The sequence below is a fragment of the Carassius gibelio genome, chromosome B17 (genome assembly GCF_023724105.1).
Source record: "Carassius gibelio isolate Cgi1373 ecotype wild population from Czech Republic chromosome B17, carGib1.2-hapl.c, whole genome shotgun sequence".
Classification (NCBI taxonomy): Eukaryota; Metazoa; Chordata; class Actinopteri; order Cypriniformes; family Cyprinidae; genus Carassius; species Carassius gibelio.
This window is the reverse complement of record NC_068412.1, coordinates 17,231,805-17,253,227: the sequence shown is the minus strand read 5'-3', so window position 1 is coordinate 17,253,227 and position 21,423 is coordinate 17,231,805. Positions and strand designations below refer to the sequence as shown.

The 21,423-nt window shown below is 37.9% G+C and overlaps 1 protein-coding gene across 9 annotated transcripts in view; it reads left to right on the top strand.

Annotated features, from left to right (window-relative positions):
* Positions 1-21,423, top strand: part of LOC127976626 (rho guanine nucleotide exchange factor 10-like) — a 43,637-nt gene that overhangs the window by 4,792 nt on the left and 17,422 nt on the right. The window contains exons 1-18 of one of the 9 annotated variants that reach the window (XM_052581192.1): positions 751-769; positions 1,604-1,707; positions 8,412-8,798; positions 11,144-11,449; positions 12,092-12,128; positions 12,358-12,446; positions 12,694-12,750; positions 13,197-13,384; positions 14,280-14,396; positions 15,150-15,261; positions 15,363-15,472; positions 16,085-16,162; positions 16,299-16,478; positions 16,727-16,843; positions 17,041-17,133; positions 17,402-17,572; positions 18,164-18,309; positions 18,476-18,666. In XM_052581192.1, coding sequence (XP_052437152.1) covers positions 1,671-1,707; positions 8,412-8,798; positions 11,144-11,449; positions 12,092-12,128; positions 12,358-12,446; positions 12,694-12,750; positions 13,197-13,384; positions 14,280-14,396; positions 15,150-15,261; positions 15,363-15,472; positions 16,085-16,162; positions 16,299-16,478; positions 16,727-16,843; positions 17,041-17,133; positions 17,402-17,572; positions 18,164-18,309; positions 18,476-18,666 — 2,416 coding nt within the window. In that variant the 5' untranslated portion in view covers positions 751-769; positions 1,604-1,670. Of the gene's footprint in view, positions 1-643; positions 770-1,603; positions 1,708-8,411; positions 8,799-11,143; positions 11,450-12,091; positions 12,129-12,357; positions 12,447-12,693; positions 12,751-13,196; positions 13,385-14,279; positions 14,397-15,149; positions 15,262-15,362; positions 15,473-16,084; positions 16,163-16,298; positions 16,479-16,726; positions 16,844-17,040; positions 17,134-17,401; positions 17,573-18,163; positions 18,310-18,475; positions 18,667-21,423 lie in introns of those variants that run through there. The other 8 variants (XM_052581193.1, XM_052581191.1, XM_052581196.1 and 5 more) reach the window with 8 other exon arrangements.

Genomic DNA, 21,423 nt, shown 5'->3' with positions numbered 1-21,423 from the left:
GCTGAAATTTCAGCAGCCATTACTCCAGTTCAGTCTTCAGTGTCACATGACAGAAATCTTTCTTTTGTGGAAGCCAAATGTTTTTTGGAACCAGTGCTGTTGAAACTGTAGTAGGCAGTCACTTATTGTTTTGCTGTGTCACTCCAAATGTTTCAAACGACTATCAGCAAAACAGATTTTCTTTTCGTCATGTTTGTTAGTGACTCATGAGTCGTGGCGTGTAGAATGTACTAAGTACTGTGATGGTGGAAGAACAGCTTGCGTGTCTGTGCCAGGATCTTATTGTCTGTGATAATACAGTCATGCGTCAGTCAGTCCCTGAGGGTCTCACACACAGCAGCCTCATTCAAAACTCCTCTATTCCACAGAATGACTTCACCCTTCTACTGACCCTCATCTGGAAACACAGTTGAGAGGAAAGATCTGTGTGTGTGTGAGAGAGAGAGGGATACAGAAAGAGATAAAGGGTTTTTTCTGTCCCTCACTGTCACATACAGGAGGGGGGTCGCTCATGTCTGTGCATGAATGTACGTTTCCAGTTTGGATGTAATAAGTGGGCCAACAGTGACGAGCTGTCCCACCACTGTATCACGTGACACTTGATTACATATCTGACTTTGACATACTGTACAGTGTCGCTTGCTAAAAGAGCGGTGAGGAATTTTTAGACCAGTGTTTTCTGGTACTTTTCTGCATTAACACATCATATCAGTGCAAATGTAACAAACAGGCAAGAGCATGAGAGTCATCAGGGATGAATATGATTGAGGTAAGTCAGCGCAGATGTGATGGCTTGGTAAATTGTGAGGAAATGATTTGCCCCTAACTGACACCACTGGTCGACCCGTTATGTCGGTGTCGGGCTGATATATAGGACTTGGTTCTACATAGTTGTTGTTAATTGTATAGAATTAAATTGGAAAACGAATACAAACTTGCAGCTGATTGTATGAAAGGGCCGGGTTTTGAGAAGACTAAATGTTTGGAGAAGTTAAGCGTATTTCACTTGAAGATTGAGGTCAAAAAAAGAAAAGAAGAAATGAACTAGGATAAAAAAAAAAACATACATTTACAAAATTGAATTTATATTTTATGCTCACTTTAACCAGTTTGGAATAATCTTTTATTTTTGCATTAAAAAAAATGTATTTTAACAAAACTGCTTTAACTTTCTATTAACATTTCTATTAACATTGATATTGTCTCCAAAAGTTTATATAAATGTAAATATTATATTTATGTATATACTGCATTTCGTTGCCTTGTACCTACATGTGCAGTGACAATAAAGTTGAATCTAATCTAATCTAAATATGCACACAAATAATATGGACAACTTTAATGGTCTTTTTGGAGTTTGTTGAGCCCTGATCATCACTGTGAACTACCATTGAATGGAAAGAGCTACATAACAATTATTTAAGAATATCTACTTTTGTGTTCCCTGGAAAATATGACATCAAATGGGATTTTAACAACACAAGGATGAAATATCATAGTACAGTTGTAATTTTGAATGATCGATCGCTTTAGCTGTGAGGTCATACGTGTGCGTATTTGTGTGGGTGAACTCTGTCTGCTGTCTCTCTCTCTGCTCCTGTAGGTTTGTGAGAGTTGGTGAAGGATCTTTCCCTGATCATCAGTGTGTGTCTCAGAAGAGTGTGTTCAGCATGGACATGGAGGATTTCCCACCTCCTCCACCTGACCGTAAGCAGCTCTCTCCTCTTACAGCTCAGACACACATACTGAGTTTACTTAAGTGTGTAAATGCAAAAGGTGGTTAAAAAACTTTGCCACAAAAGGAACGGTTCATTTTAAAAGCGTTTAAAAGCTAGTTTTACTGACCAGTGTCATGGTCATGTTCACCCTCACTGTGTCAAATGCACTGGAGTATCATGCTTATGGGAGCCTGAAGGAACAGAGTAAACACATTCCATGGCTCAGCCACTAAGGAGCGTGTGGGTTGAAGAGTGGAGGAACGCCAGAACGATTGCTGGGGAGGTGAAAAAAGTCATCCGAAAACAGAGGCTCTGTCTTGATGCAGAGAGAATGACAGATGAGAGAGAAAGATTAGTTTAGCTGATTAAATTACTGCTTTAATTTAATGGATAGTTTACCCAAAAATGGCTGTCCACTGCTCAGGGTGCGTGTTCACGGTGTGTGTGTGTGTTCACTGCTGTGTGTGTGCACTTTGGATGGGTTAAATGCAGAGAACAAATTCTGAGTATGAGTCACCATACTTGGCTCTATGTCACATCACTTTCACTCATGTGAAAAAATTAAAATGCTAAAATGACAAAAATTGGATATATCAGTAGACCACTATTCAGTAGAGCATTTCATTTCCATTAAAGGTTAATTTTTAGTCAGCAAATTGGTATTCGTTTTATGATTCTACACTGCCTCTAGCACTGAGATCTTTGCTGAAAACAGCTAATCTAGGAATCAAAGCATCAGCATTGTAAGGAATGAGACCCATTCAGCTGGTGTTAAAGTTTAAACTAAAACTGCACACTTTCCACATTATTTTAAAGCTCTTACTGCATAAATATTCACAGTCAGTCATCTTTGCAAAGATATGGAAACTCCCTCGTGCTTTATCTGTCTCTTACTCCATTTATTAGCACAGAGAGCTGATAAAGCCACTCTCTATGTTCATGCCTCAGTGACTTTCCTCAGACTAGTGTTTTTTCCCATCACACCGTTCAACAAAAAAAAGCTCATCTGAAGCCCCTCCATGCTAAGTGGATCTCTGCATACCTGTTCTGCCCTGTACTCCTTTACCAGATTCTCAGTGTCAAAAGAGTCAGGTCATAGTTTGACCTCAGGCTGTGTTTAAACTTTGCTGCTGTTTTAACATGGAGCCAGATTATCCTTTTTTGTTTTGTTGTAAACTGTTCATTCTCATTGCTGAATTTGTTGGGTGCTCGGAGATTGTTTTGTTTGCATGCCGATTGTCATGTGTAGCTTGTAAGACATGCAAGGACTCCCCATCTGATCACATCCCATCTGTTAACAAGTAACAGTGGTAAACCAAACTACTTTAAGATGGGTTCACACTCTATAGTTTTTTTGCCCTTTAAAATTGTTGCTGGTCAGATTGTATGATATGTCCCCAGTGAGGTGTTTTCTACAAGCCAATTTTCATTTTCACTTTATTTTTATTTTGTTTTAGGAAATTGTGTAGAATTTAACCATATATTCAAACACTTTTATATTTTATAAATGGTAAAGATGAGCAAAGGACGGCTGTGAAAATAAATCTGCCTAGTTGTTCTTTTTGATCTTTCATTTGGAAAAATCACAAAACGGTTGAAAGTTGTGAGAAAATCGCATAATGAAATAATTGTTGGCCACAATTATTGGAACCCCTAGAAATTTTTATGAGTAAATTGTCTCTGGAGTATATTCCCATTCATATTTAAATAAATTTAGCAGACCAGGGTGACCAGGAGCTTGAAATTGTCCAGCCATGACATCCTGTTCCACAGGATTATAAATATAAGGAACACAAAGGCCAAATTCCCTTAATCATCCATCACAAGCAGTGAAACCAAAGAATATAGTGATTTGCGGAACAAGATTGTTGAGCTTCACAAAATAGAAAGTGGCTGTAAGAAAAGAGCTAAAGCATTGAAAATCCCCATTTCCACCATCAGGGCAATAATTAAGAAGTTCCAATCATCAGAAAATGTTTATATCTATAGTTTATATCTGTATCATGTCTATATCATCCTAATGCACAGTGTTTGAGTACACTGTTCAGATACATGGCATCATGGATTCTATCAAATACTAATAGATAAAAAATCTAACTAAAATCCTGACTGCCTCTGTTAGAAAGCTTATAATAGGTCATGGTTGTATCCTCCATCAGGACAGTAATCCAAAACTAATTTTTTAAATCAAATATTTTATATATTTATATATTAATTTATTTCCAAAAAAAACCCCCAGCAGTTGATATTTTGCATGTAAGTGCTTTGTAACTGCCAGTTTTGTTCTATGATGTAAAAAATCTTTCATGTTCCCGAAACTTTGTGGCAACAACCCAAAGACATGTGCACCTGACTTTTAATGGCTTGAAATGAGAAGTCAGCTGAGGAAATTGGTCTGTCAAGGTTGTTTTTGGATAGCCTGAAATGGGAGGACAGCGTATTTTCACTATGTTTGGAATCTCTGCTATTCCAGTGTGCAACCTTGTACCAGTGCGCCATGGTGGATTTATTGACTTTAAGAGATAACTTTCCATCAGCGGAAACATGGTTTCCTGGGCAGAGGTCCAGAGTCATTCACTTTTACCACTCCTCTCATTATCCCTGTGAGAGGAAAAACAAACATTATTTAAGACTCCATGTAATGAATTTGAGTGGTTAAGAGATTTTACTGTCTGCATATGCAGTCTTGTTTTATAAATAAACTGTCTGTAAAACTCTGTAGCAGGCTTAATTACTGTAGTCTAATATAATGGCCACTGTGAGCACTTCAGCCCTGCAAGGGAGGCTGCGATTAGATGGGCGATCCAGAGCTGAATGGAGGAAAAGGACTCTCACATTACTCGCATTTCTAAAGAGTGAGTCACTGGGTCAAGAGAATCCATGAACTGCCAAGTGTTTGCTTCATAATGGCCTCACACCGTCAAGGGCTCCCTCCCTGTCTCTTCTCTTATTCCTCGCTCTTCCATTCTTGGATGTCTTTCATCCATACAGTAAGGCTGCAAATCAGTTTTTAAAGGTCCCGTTTTACACGCTTTTTTGAAGCTTTGATTGTGTTTACAATGTGCAATATAACATGTGTTCATGTTTCGCCTGTAAAAAAACACAGTATTTTTCACACAATTCACCTATCTGTATACCACTGTTTTCACTGTCACAAAAACCGGGCTGATGACTTCCTTGTTCTATGAAGCCTCTCCTTCAGAAATACGTAACTGGTTCTGATTGGGCCATTGGTACCTGTGTTGTGATTCGACAGCAGCTGAGAGCAGGCTGCCCTCCTGGTAACGTGATTGGTCTAGAACGCACGTGCTGGAGATGTATTTATAGTCACAGGAGCATTTTTATTGACGAAATGCGCATGAAAACCGCATTCGTCTTTTTGCACAGACCTAACATCTAGTTAACAAAGCTAAACACCGTTGCCCTTTGTGTAATAAGTTACAGAAACTGTTAAACGCACCAGCTTAAATAATAAAATACACTTACCGGTTGTGGTCCATAAACAATGCCTTCCCCAGACAAAGAGGGAACTGCTCCATCTTTCAAGAATAATCTTTGTGCGAATCCGGCATTAAACTGATTGAGATTGAGAAAGTTGTCCTCAGCAAGCTGTCCTCAGCAAAATGAACTGCACATAGTTTTACATGTGCATTATAATGTTTGGGAACAGAGTTAAACATAAATTGTAACCATTAATCTCAAAGTACAGCGTTCCTGGGAAGCCCAAACAAAAAGCCCTTTCACACATACAGACTTTTCCGGAAAATTACTGGCAAATTGCCATAAAGAGATCATGTGTGAACAGGATCTTCTCAAAAATACCGGTAAATTAGTTCTGGAAATTTACAGGTATGAGAAGTTGTAACATTACCAGTAAAATTCCGGTATTCTGCTATGTGTGAACGCAAAAGGAAAATTACCGGTATGAGCACGTACGAGTTCAGAACGCGGTGACGTAAGACATCTACTCCGGACCAATCATAACAATGTGACACATTCACGCACTGTTTAATAAAATAAAATAAAAGTCATCCAACTGAAGTGACGGTGAAATAAAAGCGCTTCTCCTTATCTGGGCGGATGAAGAAATTTGTTGTCATCTGAGAGGAACTGTTAGTGATGCAGTAGGCTACTGTTTCAGCTATTAAAATGGTTCAGTTTTGTATGTTTGGAGCAGTTTTTGATCGTTAAACAGGCCTATAAGTTTTGTTTTTAAAGCGGCCAGCACAGAGAGTTGATCATAGCCTGTTTAATCAGTTTAGCCTTCTCAAATCATCACGAATTGTCTAAAATAAAAGCTAAAGATATAAAACAGTTCAAGCATATAACGATGTTTTAACGTTAATCCCAGATACGCTATTTTGAATATTTTGTGCGGAGAGTGCAAGATAAAGCACGCTTTTTTGGGACATATAGGTGCCAGCGCGATGATAAAATAAAGAAATATAAAATAAAGAAAACAAAATTGCTTTCTGCCGTCTCGTCTTGAACAGGAGAGCTTACAAAAATAAACCGAAACTCAGCGAATACATGCCTCACAGACATGATAAATATATCTATAGAAAGCTTTAAATTACTACTTAACGAAATAATAAAAAACAAACAACAAAAAATCTCAATACAATCATAATCCGTTTAGGAGGCGCGTCTAATGAGGAGATGACGAGTCAGGCAACTTCATCCTTGGGACACAGACTCAGAAAACACTAGTTTATTAGTAAATAATTCAAATATATTTTTACTATTTCCCTCTGTCACATTCATGGTAATTTTTCCGGTGCTTTGGGACATCTTTTGAACTCAATTTGAACGCAGAACTGTTTATCTGTGCTGATAGACTAATTGACATGAATTTGGATCAGCATAAGCTTTGTGAACGCACCTTTTCTGCAATGTTGGTCTTACAGACTGCAATTTACAATCGCAACTTCATTGTGCTATTAATCCTTTCAAGCCGATTTTCACTAAATTGGTCAGCTCCCGACAGCATCGGGTGTTTTATTAATGGTGAGTAAAATTATTCAAACCAGTCGTCTGTCTCTGTAACAAAAGCAGTTGCATGAATACTAAAGTTTGAAACCAAAAATGAAACCATCAACAGAAATACTGAACACGTATTACCCTCCTTGTTTAAAAACACAAGCGCAGCTGTTTAGAGATTAATGACGTCAAAGAATTTACCGGTATTTTGGAATGGATGTGTGAATGATGCTTTTCCGGAAAAAAGACGGAATGTCGTTGACTGTGTGAACAGCGCATTTGTTAATTTACCTGTAAAGTCGTTCTGGTAATTTTACGGAAATGTACTGGTATTACTGTGTGAAAGAGGCTAAAGATGATTGGACTCCAAGATAAAAAAAAAAACAGCGTTTCAACGACATGGCGACAAAAACAAACAGCTCTTCCTTCTTCTGCGTCGGAGCGCAACAAGGCCATGCCCCCCTGTTTGTGAATTCATGTGGGCGGTGGTTGGTCAAAAAAACTTTTTTAGTGACGTCATTACTACAGGAACTAGAGGGCTGTAGTCCAAACGGGTCATTTTATGTAGGCGAATTCTGTTAAATAAAATATCTCGTTTGGCATTGAACTTTGAGCTTTAGAATTTTACATATATTATTTATACTCTAACAACAGCATTACACACTAACTAAAGTTTAAAACATGGAATCATGAAGAAGGGGACCTTTAAGGGGTTTTTTTTGTTGTTGTTTTTTTTTGCTGATGTAAGATCATTAAAGACCAATTCAGACTCAGACAAAGCTTCCCTTAAAGGGACAGTTCAGCCAAAAATGAAAATTCTGTCATTTACTTACATTCATGCTGTTCTAAACTTTTTAATCCATTAAACTGTTTAATCTTACACAAAAATGCAATTATTTTTAGAATTTAGAACATTTTAAATTAGAACAATTCCAACATTTTCCACTTTTTTTTCTTGCATTAAAAACAGTTTTTAAACCAAAAACAAGTTTTCAAGTTTAAAAAGAAAACAAAAGCAAACAAAATACAACAACCAAATGAATAGTTATGTGATTAACAGACCACAAAATAGACCACAATATAAGTCATTCCACAAAAGAAGCTGAATCATACAGGTTTGAAATTACAAAATTGTGAATAAGTGATAACAGAATTACCATTTTTGGGTAAACGTTCCCTTTTAAATTTAGTCTAAGCCTGTTTTGTGATGGCAACATATAATGTACAAACCAAACCACACGAGTAAGAAATATTTGATTAATCTATTTGAATTTTAGTTATTTCTCTCTGTCTTTTGTTCTCTGGTCCCAGTAGTCATGTTTCCTCTTCAGTCCTGTGGAAAATACGCAGTGTGCTTTTTTTGACCCTGTTTCCTTTCATCGTGTGTGTGTGTGTGTGTGTGTATGCTTCCTGTACCCCAGTTTTGCTGTTTGGTTTTGTTTCACTGTTTGTGCCATGTGTAACTCTAAGAGGAACTTTGAGAAAAGGGTTCTTGTGCTTAACCTAAAATTAGAATTTTCTCTTAAAAATCTGAACATGTGTCTTTGTGAACCCTGGGTTGGCAGAGAGGAAGGCGGGGACAGACCTCAACCACAACATACTCCATTCACAGACTGTCTAATTTTTCTAATTGATAGTTTATACCATACTCAACATCAGTAAAAACAATGCAATGGAAACAGCAAACACTTCCATCTCTTTCTCTCTCTTTAGTGTTGGATGACGAAGATGAAGGTGAGAAGTTTGAGTTTGACGACAATGGTGATGAAGCCCCCGAGGCAGAACGGCCACCGCCTGAACCTGAGGGAGTCGTCATGCCTCCACCCTGCTCATCAACAGCCAGGGACGCACCCGTAAATGGAACAAGTCCAAACCCAGAGAACTTACTCACCGCAGAGGCTGATCTGCCCCCTCCACCTCAGGGTTGCCCCAATAATATCAGCCCTTTGGCACATGCACCCTTCCCAAAGTGTGATCTACCACCTCCTCCCATTGAGCTGTGTCAGAATGCGGCAGAACGCCAGGACAGACTCCCTCCTCCACCATCAGAGGGCGCCATTGGAGCTGCTGTTGACAGCAACCAGGACAGTAAGTTTACATGTAAGCACAGATATTAAGATTAATTATTTTATCTATGAAATTGATTTTAAGATGAATTCGTTAAGTCTGCTTTCTAAAGATAGAAATCACAAGATTATGATTATTTTATTCTATTGACAAAAAAAAGAAAAACGTCTTAATCTCAGATATGCTTTAATTTAACAAAATCCTGTCATTAATTTCTCACCCTCATGTCGTTCCAAACCCGTAAGACGTCTGTTAAGCTTCTGACCCTCCATAGACAGCAACACAAATGACTAATACAAGGCCCAGAAAGGTAGTAAGGACATCGTTAAAATACACCATGTGACATCAGTGGTTCAACCAAAACAAATATAACAACTTTATTCAACAATTTCTACTTTTCTGTGTCAGTCTTTGACACACGTTCATGAGAGTACCATGACGCATTGTAAACAAGGCGAAGTGAAATCCAGGTTCTATGTCAGAACGCCTTCTCCTGCGTCAGCACCTCCACACGCATGATACTCTTATGAATGTGTGTCGAAGACTGACGTGGAAGGGAAGAAACTGTTGAAATAAAGTCATTATTTTAGTTTTCTTTGCAAACAAAATATTCCGGTTGCTTCATAACATTGCAGTTGAACCACTGATGTGGCAACATGGACTATTTTAATAATGTCCTTACTACCTTTCTGGGCCTTGAACATGTCAGATGCATCGCTGTATATGCAGGCTCAGAGAGCTCTCGGACTTCATCATTAATAGCTTGATTTGTGTTCCGAAGATCAAAAAAGGTGTTCTGTGTTTTTGTAACGTTTTTAATGATTTTCTTTAGTAAAATAAAAATATTAAAGGAATTTAATTTTGTAAAAAACAAAAAAAAAAAGTATTTTTTTTTTAATACATGAAAATATATAGTACTTTTTTGTGCATACTGTACATAATGAAGGGGCAGGGGTTTGTCTAGAAAATGTTTAGCCCCCCAAACAGTGTAGACTGATCAGAGTATAGCATCTGTGAGTGCATTTAAAATCTCACACGCTGATGTCATGTGCTAATCGACAGCGTAGCTCCACTTGAAGTAGAACACACCTACTCACTGTCTGGTTCAATGACTATTAATCTCTGTATGAGACGTCATTGGCACCAGCACCGCTTAAAATAGAAATCGTTATGTTACGTTTCTTCGTGTTGTTTCAAAAACTAAAGGCACAATCACTTTCCCAAATAGTCTGCAGTAATGTGGCAAACGCTAAAATGTGGGGTTTTAATAATGTTAGGAATTTTAAGATGTAGAATAGTAAACACCTGTTTGTATCAAATTAACAAACATTTTTGCGTGGTAGTCTTATATACAGATCAAGACTACCAGCATCAAAAAACAAAAACAAATTATAATTATATTTATTTATTTATTTATTAGTATCGTTTTTATTATCATTTTATTAAAAATATTTATTTTTCATTTGCAATGTCCAAGAACAGCTTCACCTTTTAAAAGATTTTGTCTTTAATCAGATGAGAGTATGGCTATTAAATATACTGTCTGTGTAATATTGATTATTTATTTATTTATTTATTTTTAGACAGAATTTTGTGGGGGAAAAAATGAAAAGGGGACAAAGTCAGGCACAGCAACACATTCAAGGTGTCTTCAAGAAGAAACAATGTCAAAGACAGGTAGATACAGTGCAGTGCAGGTCAGAGCCAATCCACCAGGCAGGGCCATGTTGGTGCGCAAATTAGCAGCCCTTAACCCGGTAGCACAGGTCAGAGAGGGTAGTCAGAGACTACACCAGCAACAACACAAACAGTTTTTACAAAAAGTTAACAAGACACACACACACAGTCTGTTTAGACAATAAAAGAAGTTGAGAACAATTGTTGTCTGTTCAGTGGGTTTTATTTATAAAAAGAGAGATGAGTTGTCCAGTTCCATTTTTATGTCATCCTACTTGTGTTGGGACAACAATGAGTACATCCATGGCATGAATCATGACAATTATTTTTTTTACCGCGTACTGTTATCAAGTCCACCACTACAACATATTTGTGTATAACTGCCTGGAAATCAAATCTACTGCCATTTTGGTGGCAGCCCACTGCATCCAATTGCTTTTTTAAAATTCTTGCATGGTTTCTGAGGTTACATCTGTCTCTTTCTTTCCTTCAGTCTTTTCTCTTTCTCTCTAGCTGTTAATGTAGGTGATCTTCAGTTATTTCTATCAGAAATCCCTCCCACATGAGATAATATCAATTAACAAAGATTATTCACTATTATAGCTGCATAAACTGAGATTTCTGTGTATTTTCCTATGGAAATGCAATTTTCACTTTCCTACAAGACTTCCTGATAAGTCACTGTACTTTCTGATCAATAGTGAACAGAGGTGCCGGTGTGGTTACCACCTCTGCGTCCAACTCCAAGTTCAAAGTCAGCCCCTACTCTGTGATTGACATCGCTCCTGTCCAGCAGCAGTTGCTGTCAGAGCAGAGCGGCCCTCCCTCCTCTCCCCCAGCCATTGAGAGTGAAAGAGGCGTTCAGGATGTACTCAGTAGCCCTGGGTTGCCCCCTGGGTATTCAGTGCCAGTACCCTGTGGTTATGCAACGCCCTCAAATGTGCCGGTGATCCCACCAACCTACACCACCCCAGTTATCATCCGACACTTCTCTATGGATGAAGATGGTAAAAAGAGAGATTATTCCCACCTGTTTCCATTTCATTCATTCTCTCCATTGGTCTGGTTGGAATAGGGGTTCACCATCACCATACATATCCTCTCTCTTTTTACTTTCCTTGCTCTCACCTAATTTCTCTCATGCGCTCTGTCTCTTCTTTTTCGGAAGTTTTGCCATGAGGAAGTTGGGATAATTTTAGCTGTGGCTTTGTCTGTGATGAGGTTTCCTGTTTTCTCTAAAATGTGACCGTAGCCTGAATGTTAACTACATTTTACATGAGTATTCTCTAATATGTTTACAAACCATTTCTAACATTTCTAGTTCAAGTAGTAGTATTATCATAAATAATAATAATAAATCAAATCAAAGGTTTCTTCAAAGAAGCCGCTCTAAATTAGAATATATAGATTCATGTGCACTCTATATATAGATTTATTCATCATTATTTTTACATTTTAAACCAATTCAAAGGTATGCTCGATTTATAATTGTAATTTCATGCATTAAAGCTTAATCCTTTAGGTACAAAGTTTGTACAGTTATGAGAAGAATACAGTACATCCAGGCAAGTTCATCTAGACTGGTATTGTAGGTAGTGATAAGGAGGTGTGTTGAAACTTGTGAATCAATTGTTTATTGTGTCCTGCAGTGACTGTGGTGGGGGCAGGAAATACTCCAGTGGACAGGTAAGTGAGACCGCACAGATGTTCAGTTCTGCTTTACTTCCTCTGAGATGTTGAATGCTTATTAATGTCCCTCTGCTGTATGCAACTTTTTGTACTATGAAGTACTTTTAGGGTTTTTTGTGTTTGTATACTCATGTACAAAATAGTTTGGACTTAATATTCTTGTAATACTGCAGTGGCAACACAAAGGGAAGTGTTTATGAATATTAATTCCAAGTGGCATGTCCAGTGTTTTCAGTGAAGAGTGTCCAGTCATCAGAGAGGAAGATGCTCTTACTAAGTGGGTGTCAGACCCAGCAAACACGGCCTGGATGGAGAGTAAGTTCTCAGCATTTTGCTAGGCTGATAAAATGCTTAGATTTACATGCAAATGTATGTATGAAGCCTTGTTTGCCTCATTTAGCTGTGTTTCCTGTTTCTGAAAAGAATCTCAGACATTTCCTTCCTTCTTGCAGAAACCTCCTTCAGAGGATTCGTTAAAACTTACTGTACACACACTTTGAGACCCACTACACTAGTGTGGTTTGGTTGGACTTGAGAATTGAGTTCTTTTTATTTATTTTAGGTCCGGATGAAGTGATTTATGATGATGTGCCAAGAGAGAACTCTGGATCAACAACAGGTGTGTTCATCTAGTCTTTATTGGGTGTATTTCTTCATGTTTATTTACTTAACAGCTGACAAGTTCATGTTTGGATGCAACCCAACATTGCATATTTTGTATCTGTTTTATCCTGCATGTGTTTTGTTTTTATAACTTCAGTTATTATTAATTACATACAAATTCAGATGTGTTGATTGATCCAGAATTGTTTTAGGGAATTGATGCATCTATAAAGCAATTTTAAAGCATTAAAATTAAATGTCAAATTAAAACAATTAAAGCATTTTCTCCACCCCTGTAGACTGGCTATGAAAATGTGAGAGATATGAAAACTGAGAGTAAAATCTGCTTGCTCAACAATAAGACGGTGTCATGTGACTGACAGCTCTGCTGTTACAGCTCATGAGGGATAGAATGGGGACTGTTATATGAACTGAATAATGTAAAAACTATGTGCACGTCAGACCCAGATGAGATGATCTATGATGATGTTGAGTTCGGGGAAGAGGGCGGCAGCAGCTCTCTGGACAACGGCTGGAGCTCCAGTGAGTTTGAGAGTTACGAGGAAGCCAGTGACACAGAGAACGGACATGGAGAGAATGGCCTCCCAGACGCTTTTGTCAGGGGCCGTACACCCAGCAGGAAAACTAATGTATGTATTCATACTGCTACCGTTTCTCTCATTATTTCTCTTATTTTTTCATCTGCTGTTTCTTTGGCTTGAGCAGCAGATATGCAGAGTGATAGAAGTTTAGAGGTGTGTGTGTGTGAGTGTAATGAGATCTGATGCCTGGATTATAGGTTTTTCACATTTACCCACACTAATATTTCAAAATGGGAAAAAAAAACTTAAATCTGCTTGTAATGGTTTTGGTTTTGTTTGTGTGTGTAGTCACTGATTTAGTAGAAGAGGATTTTTTTAGTGAATAGAGTGAGTGAGTGAGTGAGTGAGTGAGTGAGTGAGTGAGTGAGTGAGTGAGTGCGTGTGTGTGTGTGCGTGTGAATGTGTTTATTTCAAAGTCTGGCCAAGGCATTGGTTTATTTCTGAAGTGGCAGAACAAATTTAGAGTCATTATTTTGAAACCGTCATTGAGAGAGGGATTTGTGGGAGTTTGTGTATGTGTGTGTGAGGATTAAGATTCGTTTGTGAGGAAGTGCTCAAAATGAAATGTATTAAGGAAATATATTTTTGTAAGTAAGATTTCTTAATCATATCTGTGGCGTGCCATCATTTGTAATCAGCAATAATTTTGTCCCATGACTCTCTATGCTTGCACAATCGTTATGTAATGTTCTGTAAAATAAGTAATGGAGTATTTTAGATTTTTTTTTTTTCAGAATTCATTTGATTTCACATTTTTGTAATGTTGGTTATTGGCCATTACAAGAAATAATTATTATAAATATTCTGGAATTTTATTTTCTGTAAATGGAAAAAAACAGAAACAGCACGCCATGTTAACATTAGGTATATTACTGGAGTGAGATTCTGAACAGAATGAGGGAGTGAAGGAGTGATGTAACTCGTTCTCTGCCCCCCCGTTCAGCTGTCTGAAGATCTGGTGCGTTTGAAAGGGCACTATGAGAGAAAGATGCGAGATCTCATGGCAAACACAGTGGGGACAGTAGAGCTACAGCAGCTTAAACACAAACATGAGCAAAAGGTAAAAGAACAAGAACGTGCATCTCCATCTCTGGAGGAGCTCTTTCTTCTCTGTGCTAGTCGTCCTGGTGGTGGGCTTCCTCTGTTTAACCCCCAGACCTCCGTCATCCCCACTAAACATCTCTTTGTGTCTCCATAGATGTAGCTGTTGTCATCTGTGGGGAGTGAATGTTGTACACAATTTTTCTTCTCATTTATCCTCAGGCTTCGCATGTCTTTCTGTGTTTGAAAACAAGTTACAGTTTTGCTCTTCAGTGACTGCCACAGCAGGGCACTTATTAATTATTGGATAATGGGACTACTTTTGGAAAAATCTGAGTTCTGCAGATTTGCAGTTGCGGAGCTGCAGTTGCAGTCGCTGTTTCTCTTATTCATCCATCAGTCTTCATCATCTCTTATCCCTCATTTTACTCATCTGGTGTCAGTGGCGCTTGATCATTGTGTTTGGGTGCATGTTTTGTTGGGATCTTATGCTTTAGTTGGATAGTTATTCTCCATTGTGAATGTCTGGTAAAATTATATGAAATCTCAGGGGTGAATTCACTAAAGATTCGGGATGCTTTTGTCTGCAGCATTCCTTAAGCTAACTGTGCTAATATGAAACCGGGATTGCAGTATGTATGGATTTCTTTATAGAGTTTTTGTGTACTGTTACTTCAATTGCATAAGTTGTAATAATCTTTTCTCATTTTAAGTGAATTTCCCCCTTGTTATGTTAAGTGGTTGTAGTTCTGAGATGTTGCATGTGCTACAGATGCAGCGACTCGTAAAAGCAGCCAAAGATGGGACTAAAGATGGTCTGCAGAAAACCAAAGACGCAGTGAGAAAGGGACGATCTTTCATCCGCACCAGATCTCTCTGTCATGGTAAGAGCACAGTACTACATCCTCCAGCTTACTTAATCCACAAATGGTTGATTAAAAGCCTCCTTCTGTTTAATTCATTTGATTCATCATCATTTCCTTAGAGAAGCAACCCAGCTGCTTTGATGAAGAGTCCGATCTGTTCATCGAGGTGGAGTGTTTTAATGTGGACCCGGTGTTGGGACCTGCACCTGATGGGCTCTCTCAACACCAGGTACTGTCTCACACGGCCTTATCTGCCTTTTCTGAGTCATTTTTTCAGTTACTTTTAATCAACTGTTGACAAGGGTTTTTATATACAGTACTGTTCCAAGGTTTGGGGTTAGTATTTTATATTAATATTTATTCAGCAGGCATGCATTAGTCAAATGTGACTTTTAAGACCTTCACGTTATTAAAGATTTCAAGATTGCAAGATAATCAGATAATCCTGAAAAAAAACCATTATGGTTACCAGCACAACTTTCAACACTGATGATGGGACAAAGCACCAAATCAGCATATTAGAATGATTTCTGAAGGATCATGTGACACTGAAGACTAGAGTAATGGCTGCTGAATATTCAGCTTTGCCAACACAGAAATAAATAACTTTCTAAAATGTATTCAAATAGAATAAAGTTATTTAAAATTGAAATAACTTTTCACTGGGTTGTTGCTTTTACTGTTTTTGTTGCCTTGTTGAGCAAAAGAAACAACTAAATCTTATTGATTCTAATCTCTTGACGAGTAGTGAATGAAGCAATTTCTTTTAAATAAATGCATGTATTTTCTGAGTGTGACTAAAGTGCCCCTGTATGCTATTTTTTTATGTGTGCATGAACAGGTGATGAGGAGATGCATTCTGGAGATGATTCTAGAGAGTGAGAAGAATTATCTGGAAGCTCTGAAAAGAATTTTAGAGGTTTTTACTCTTTTTGTCTGTTCTGGTTTACATTGCAGGCAAATTAGTTTTTTACATGTAAAAAATGTATTTTAGTTTCTGCACACATTAATTATCCAATAATGTAAACTCTTTTAACGTGCTTTACACATAACAGCAATATGAGAAGCCGCTTGCTGAGATTGAGCCTCGGTTACTGAGTGACCGCAAGTGCAAGGTGATGTTTTATCGGATTCGGGAGATCCTGCAGTGCCATGCCCTGTTCCAGATGGCACTGGCCAGCCGTGTGTCCGACTGGGATGAGCTAGAAATGATCGGAGATGTGTTTGTAGCATCGGTGAGATATTGCGCCTCTATGCCCCATCCTAACTACTTTTCTCAACTTTTAATCACACACCACACCCTTTATCTGAGTTTCTACATGTACAAACCTTCTCCACCCATAACCAGCTGTTGTAAGCTGTGTGTGTTTGTGTGTCTAAAATGTATCTGCTACAGTAGAAACTGTAGTTCATAAAAAAGCATCATGGTTTCCACTGTCATATAGTATCAGTGCGGTCACCTCTCTTTCTGCCTCTTCTGCAGTTTTCTAAGTCCATGGTGCTGGACGCTTACAGTGAATATGTGAATAACTTCAGCTTGGCGATGGGAGTGGTGCGGAAGGCGTGTGCCGCTAAGCCCTGTTTCCTTGACTTCCTCAAGGTGAGACATCCCAAAAGAGTTCAGAATATTCCTGTAGTGCAGTAATTACATGTAAACCAGTTCTGCACGGTTCTTTTACATAATTCACAAAAATAAGCTTCAAGGCTTCGGTGATCTAAATCCCAAACTTTTGAACAGTAGTGTATGTTTGTTTTCATAATTCATTCTTGAGCTTTGCTGATTGTGTTTGTGTATAGCATCGCCAAGAGACCAGTAAAGACCGTCTGACCCTCTATGGACTGATGATGAAGCCTATTCAGCGCTTCCCTCAGTTTATACTACTGCTGCAAGTGCGTCTTATCTCTCTCACACACACTCACACACAGACTTTTCAGTTCTATTAGTATTTTAAAAAGCACATGTGCTCCAGTGTATATATTAAAATATTTGTAAAAATCTAGACATATCCAGAAGAGGGCGCCTCTTTCTTTCTGATGCGCATCACATCAACAGTTACTCTGATGTGGCAAAACTGTAACAAAGATGCTTCGATTTTTATTTATTCTGTTTTTCTCTTGATCTTCTTTAACTAGCTAACGTCCATTATCTTTTGTGTAGGACATGCTAAAAAACACGCCAGTGGGTCATCCCGACCGTCTTCCGCTTCAGATGGCTCTCACTGAACTGGAAACACTTGCCGAAAAATTGAATGAGAGGAAAAGAGAGGCAGATCAGCGCTGTGAGATCAGACACATCGCTAAGGCTATGAATGAACATTACCTCAGCAAGGTACTGCAGCCCCTCTGCTTCAAGACCTGTCCTCTGATTGATCACAATAGTAACATTACACCAAAAAAAAAAAAAGTGAATGCATGTGTGTGGGGGTTTCGTTTAATTCGTTATTTAAGATTTGGAAGATTCACACAGTGCGTGTCTGATTTTAGTGAAGCCCTGCTGTCGCTGATATGAAGTCAGTAAGTTACTGAGCCAATCCTCTAAACAGAACCAGCTTGAATGCTCCACACCATCTGGGGCTCTGATATATTTTGCTAAACTTTGCACTCGCTCTGTGACTTCTCTTTCATGTGGATGGATAGGTGTGTTCTTTTCTCTCTAAATTAAGTAAAGTCTAGCTTTTATGGTCTGCTTTAGCTTATAATAGAATATTATCAGTATTTTGCCATGATGTAATAAGTAGATGCTAATGTTTTTAGCATCTTTTATCTTCCTTTTTTTTCTTCCCTCAGACCAATTTTTGTGTGTGTGTCCAAGTTTAACTGATGAATGACTGTGATAAAGTAGGACCCTTAACTTTAAATTCCCAGCTCAGTCCTTTTATTGCTGCTTCTCTCTCCATCTATCTCTCTCTCTGTCTTTCAGCTGCTGAGCAGCGGCAGCCGTTATCTGATTCGTTCTGATGACGTTGTGGAAACTGTTTATAATGATCGCGGGGAGATCATTAAGACAAAAGAACGACGAGTCTTTCTTCTGAATGATGTTCTCATGTGTGCCACCCCCAACCGGCGGTATGACTCGTTACACACATCCATTATCTGTAATAACTGTCAGTCAGAACTGTTTAGCACAACATCACTCCAGAAATCATTTAATTTCTTCATCTTTACAGTAAAACCTTCTTCCTGCACATAAATCTCTCCTCTGTCTGATTAAACGAGTTTTTGTCTCCTTCAGCCCCTCTCAGGATGGTGTGAATGTGGGAGCTGGAGGTGAAGGTGTTCCCTCAGGACAGCGCTTCCTGCTCAAGTGGAGCGTTCCTTTGAGTTTGGTTGAGGTCGTAGAGTTTGGCTCCAGCGAAGAGATGGGCGACTCCCGATTTCCACCCTCGCACTCAGGAGATAAAGTCGTCATTAATGCTAAACCTAGTAAGTTCCTGTTATACAGACAAAAATATGTATGGAAACACAGCTACAGACAATTTGGCACAAGTAGATAAGTCAAAGTCTGACTGAATATTGGTGCTAGAACTCTTTTTCTTCTTCTTTTTTTTTTTTTGTATTACTGGAGGTCAAGGTCAAATGGTGGTTCAGGTTCTGGGTTGAAAACCCAACGTTTTCATATTCAAGCACTGGTTGAGCCCTGAATTACAGAGATTACTTCTCAGACCACAACTATGTCCTCGAATGAGGCTTTTTCCAGAAAGAATATAGCTGAAGATATTGTGCTTGAAGTTGTTTTGGATAGAAACATCAGCTTGATTAAAAAAAAATAATCAAACAACTTAACGTAACCAAGTGATTGTAGCAATAGCAGGAAGTGCTTAGAGAGATATTCATTCTGCATCAGCCTTACGCAACAACTTCACTTGTGCAATTTTAAAGGTGCAGAGATGTGACATTTAAAGGACTTATACTTATTCAAAAAGAAATATGGTCAGATTTGAAATCTGGTCAGATCCAGATAAAGATGTCATGGATTAATCCATGGTGTTGAATGGAAAATGTGACTCTGAAGATACTGGCATTAGACATCATTTACTGTGCTTTTCCAGTGTCCCAGACGTTTTGACATGTCTGACAGAATCATGATCGAAGTCTGGCTTTTAATGTCACCTCTTAAAAATGAATCATTGATAGAAACATGTCAGGAGAAACTGTGAATACAGAAAACTATAGAGAGAGAGATGGGGATAGGGAAAGGAGAAGGTAAGAGATAGAACTCGAAAGCTTTCTGCTTAAAGCATGGAAGTTAGACTCACAACATTTCTCCTCATTATATCATGCAAAGCAAGAGGCTTTGAAGTGTTCGCAGAGTGCTGTGGTAGTCTGCTAAAAGTCATCTTTTTTAGTGGGTTGCCTGTTTCCCCAGGGATTATAGTCCGGGGGTAGTTTTAAAAATGGCTGCTGTCCTACCTCCTGTAAATATGGGTTTTAATGTAATGTTTGAGGTATATTTATAATGTTGTGCTGATTTACATATACATGACCCTGGACCACAAAACCAGTCATAAGTAGTACAGGTAAATTTGAAGCAATATCCCACAATACATTGTATGGGTCAAAATAATAGATTTTTCTTTTAATACCAAAAATGTTTAGGATAGTAAAGATCATGTTCCTTTCATGCTCTAATTTCCTATCATAAATATATCAAAACCTAATTTTTGATTAGTAATATTTAATGTTAAGGACTTAATTTGAATATTTAGATTTTTTTTCAATATTTAGATTTTTTTTGCACTCTCAGATTCCAGATTTTCAAATAGTCGTATCTCTGCCAAATATTGTCCTATCATAACAAACCATACATCAATTAAAAGCGTATTTATTCATTCTCAATTTCAAAACTTATGACTGGTGGCTTTCAGGGTCACATATGTATCTTTTGGATTCTGCAGTTCTTGCAGCTGTCAGAGACGCAGAATAATAATAAAACAGCCTTTCAGTGCTTGACCCCTAATGACACAACATTTCTTTTCAAAATCATCTGCCATTGAGGACGTCTTTTCCCCCCTTGGAGGCTGTCTACTCAGTTTTTTGTGGTTTGGAGAGAACAGGTCACACTGACTCACACTGCTGAACAAAAGAGGAAAGACTGTTTTTCCTGTTTCATTGCGTGTGCTCTATTCAGCACAGCTGAGGTGACAAAAGAAGGGACTCCGGCAGGATTTTACAAGAAATTATGCAAAAACCCACTCTGTAGATGTACAACATTGTAAGTCTCAACTGGATGCTTGTTTAAGCTTTTACAGTTAATAAAAATATTGGATTCTCTGTGCCTTCTACTAATGCATGAAGGTAGAAAAATCACTTTTCTGTGCATTTGAAAAAGACTGGAGTTGTCTCTATGGTTACTGAAAACACAGTCTGTGTGCAAGAGGTGCTCTGATTCAAACTAGAGCACTGAATCAAACGCTCTTGCATTCCCAGCCTCTTTCTGTCTTTATTCTCTCTCGTTTTACTTTTCCAAATCTAATTAACCATGAAGAATAAAGCTACCAGGAGGGGAGGTGATGTCACTGTTACTGATGCTGTGAAAAGGTTATGGAGAAGTGCCAGGGTACCATTTTATATTTTTCAGTTTTGCTGAAGCTTAAATATTATATACATTTTCAAACTAGTTTTTCTGTTAAATTTAGTTAGTAAGAGTGTAAGTCTTTGTGAAGTGCCGAAGTACTACCTTGGTATTTGTCAGTGTTATTTTAGTAATTTGTATACTATTACACTAATTATTAATATTGGCTTTCATTTTCTATTTTAATGTATATTTTAGCACTTTTTTCTTTATAGATTAATTTTATTTCTGTTTTAGTTATATTAAGTTATGTTTAGTTCGTTAATATTAGTATTAGTTTAATTTATATTAGTATTAGTACTTATTTCAGTCAGTTGCCTTTATAATCTTTAAGTCAAGTTTTAATTTCAGTGACTAAAAACTATTTTTAGTAGTTTTAAATTTAGTTAACAATAACAAGTCTTTATAAAATGATGCACAAGGACAACAAAGTTTTGTCCTCTTTTATAAAACTTGGGCTCTAGAGAATAAAAAATCCTTTTTACCTTTATTTATCTTTAAGCACCTATTAAAAGGACGAATGTTGCATACTTGCAAAACCTAATGCAACTGAACAAAACAAAAACACACAAATGCAGCCAACTGCTAGCTGTGTGCGATCTTACATG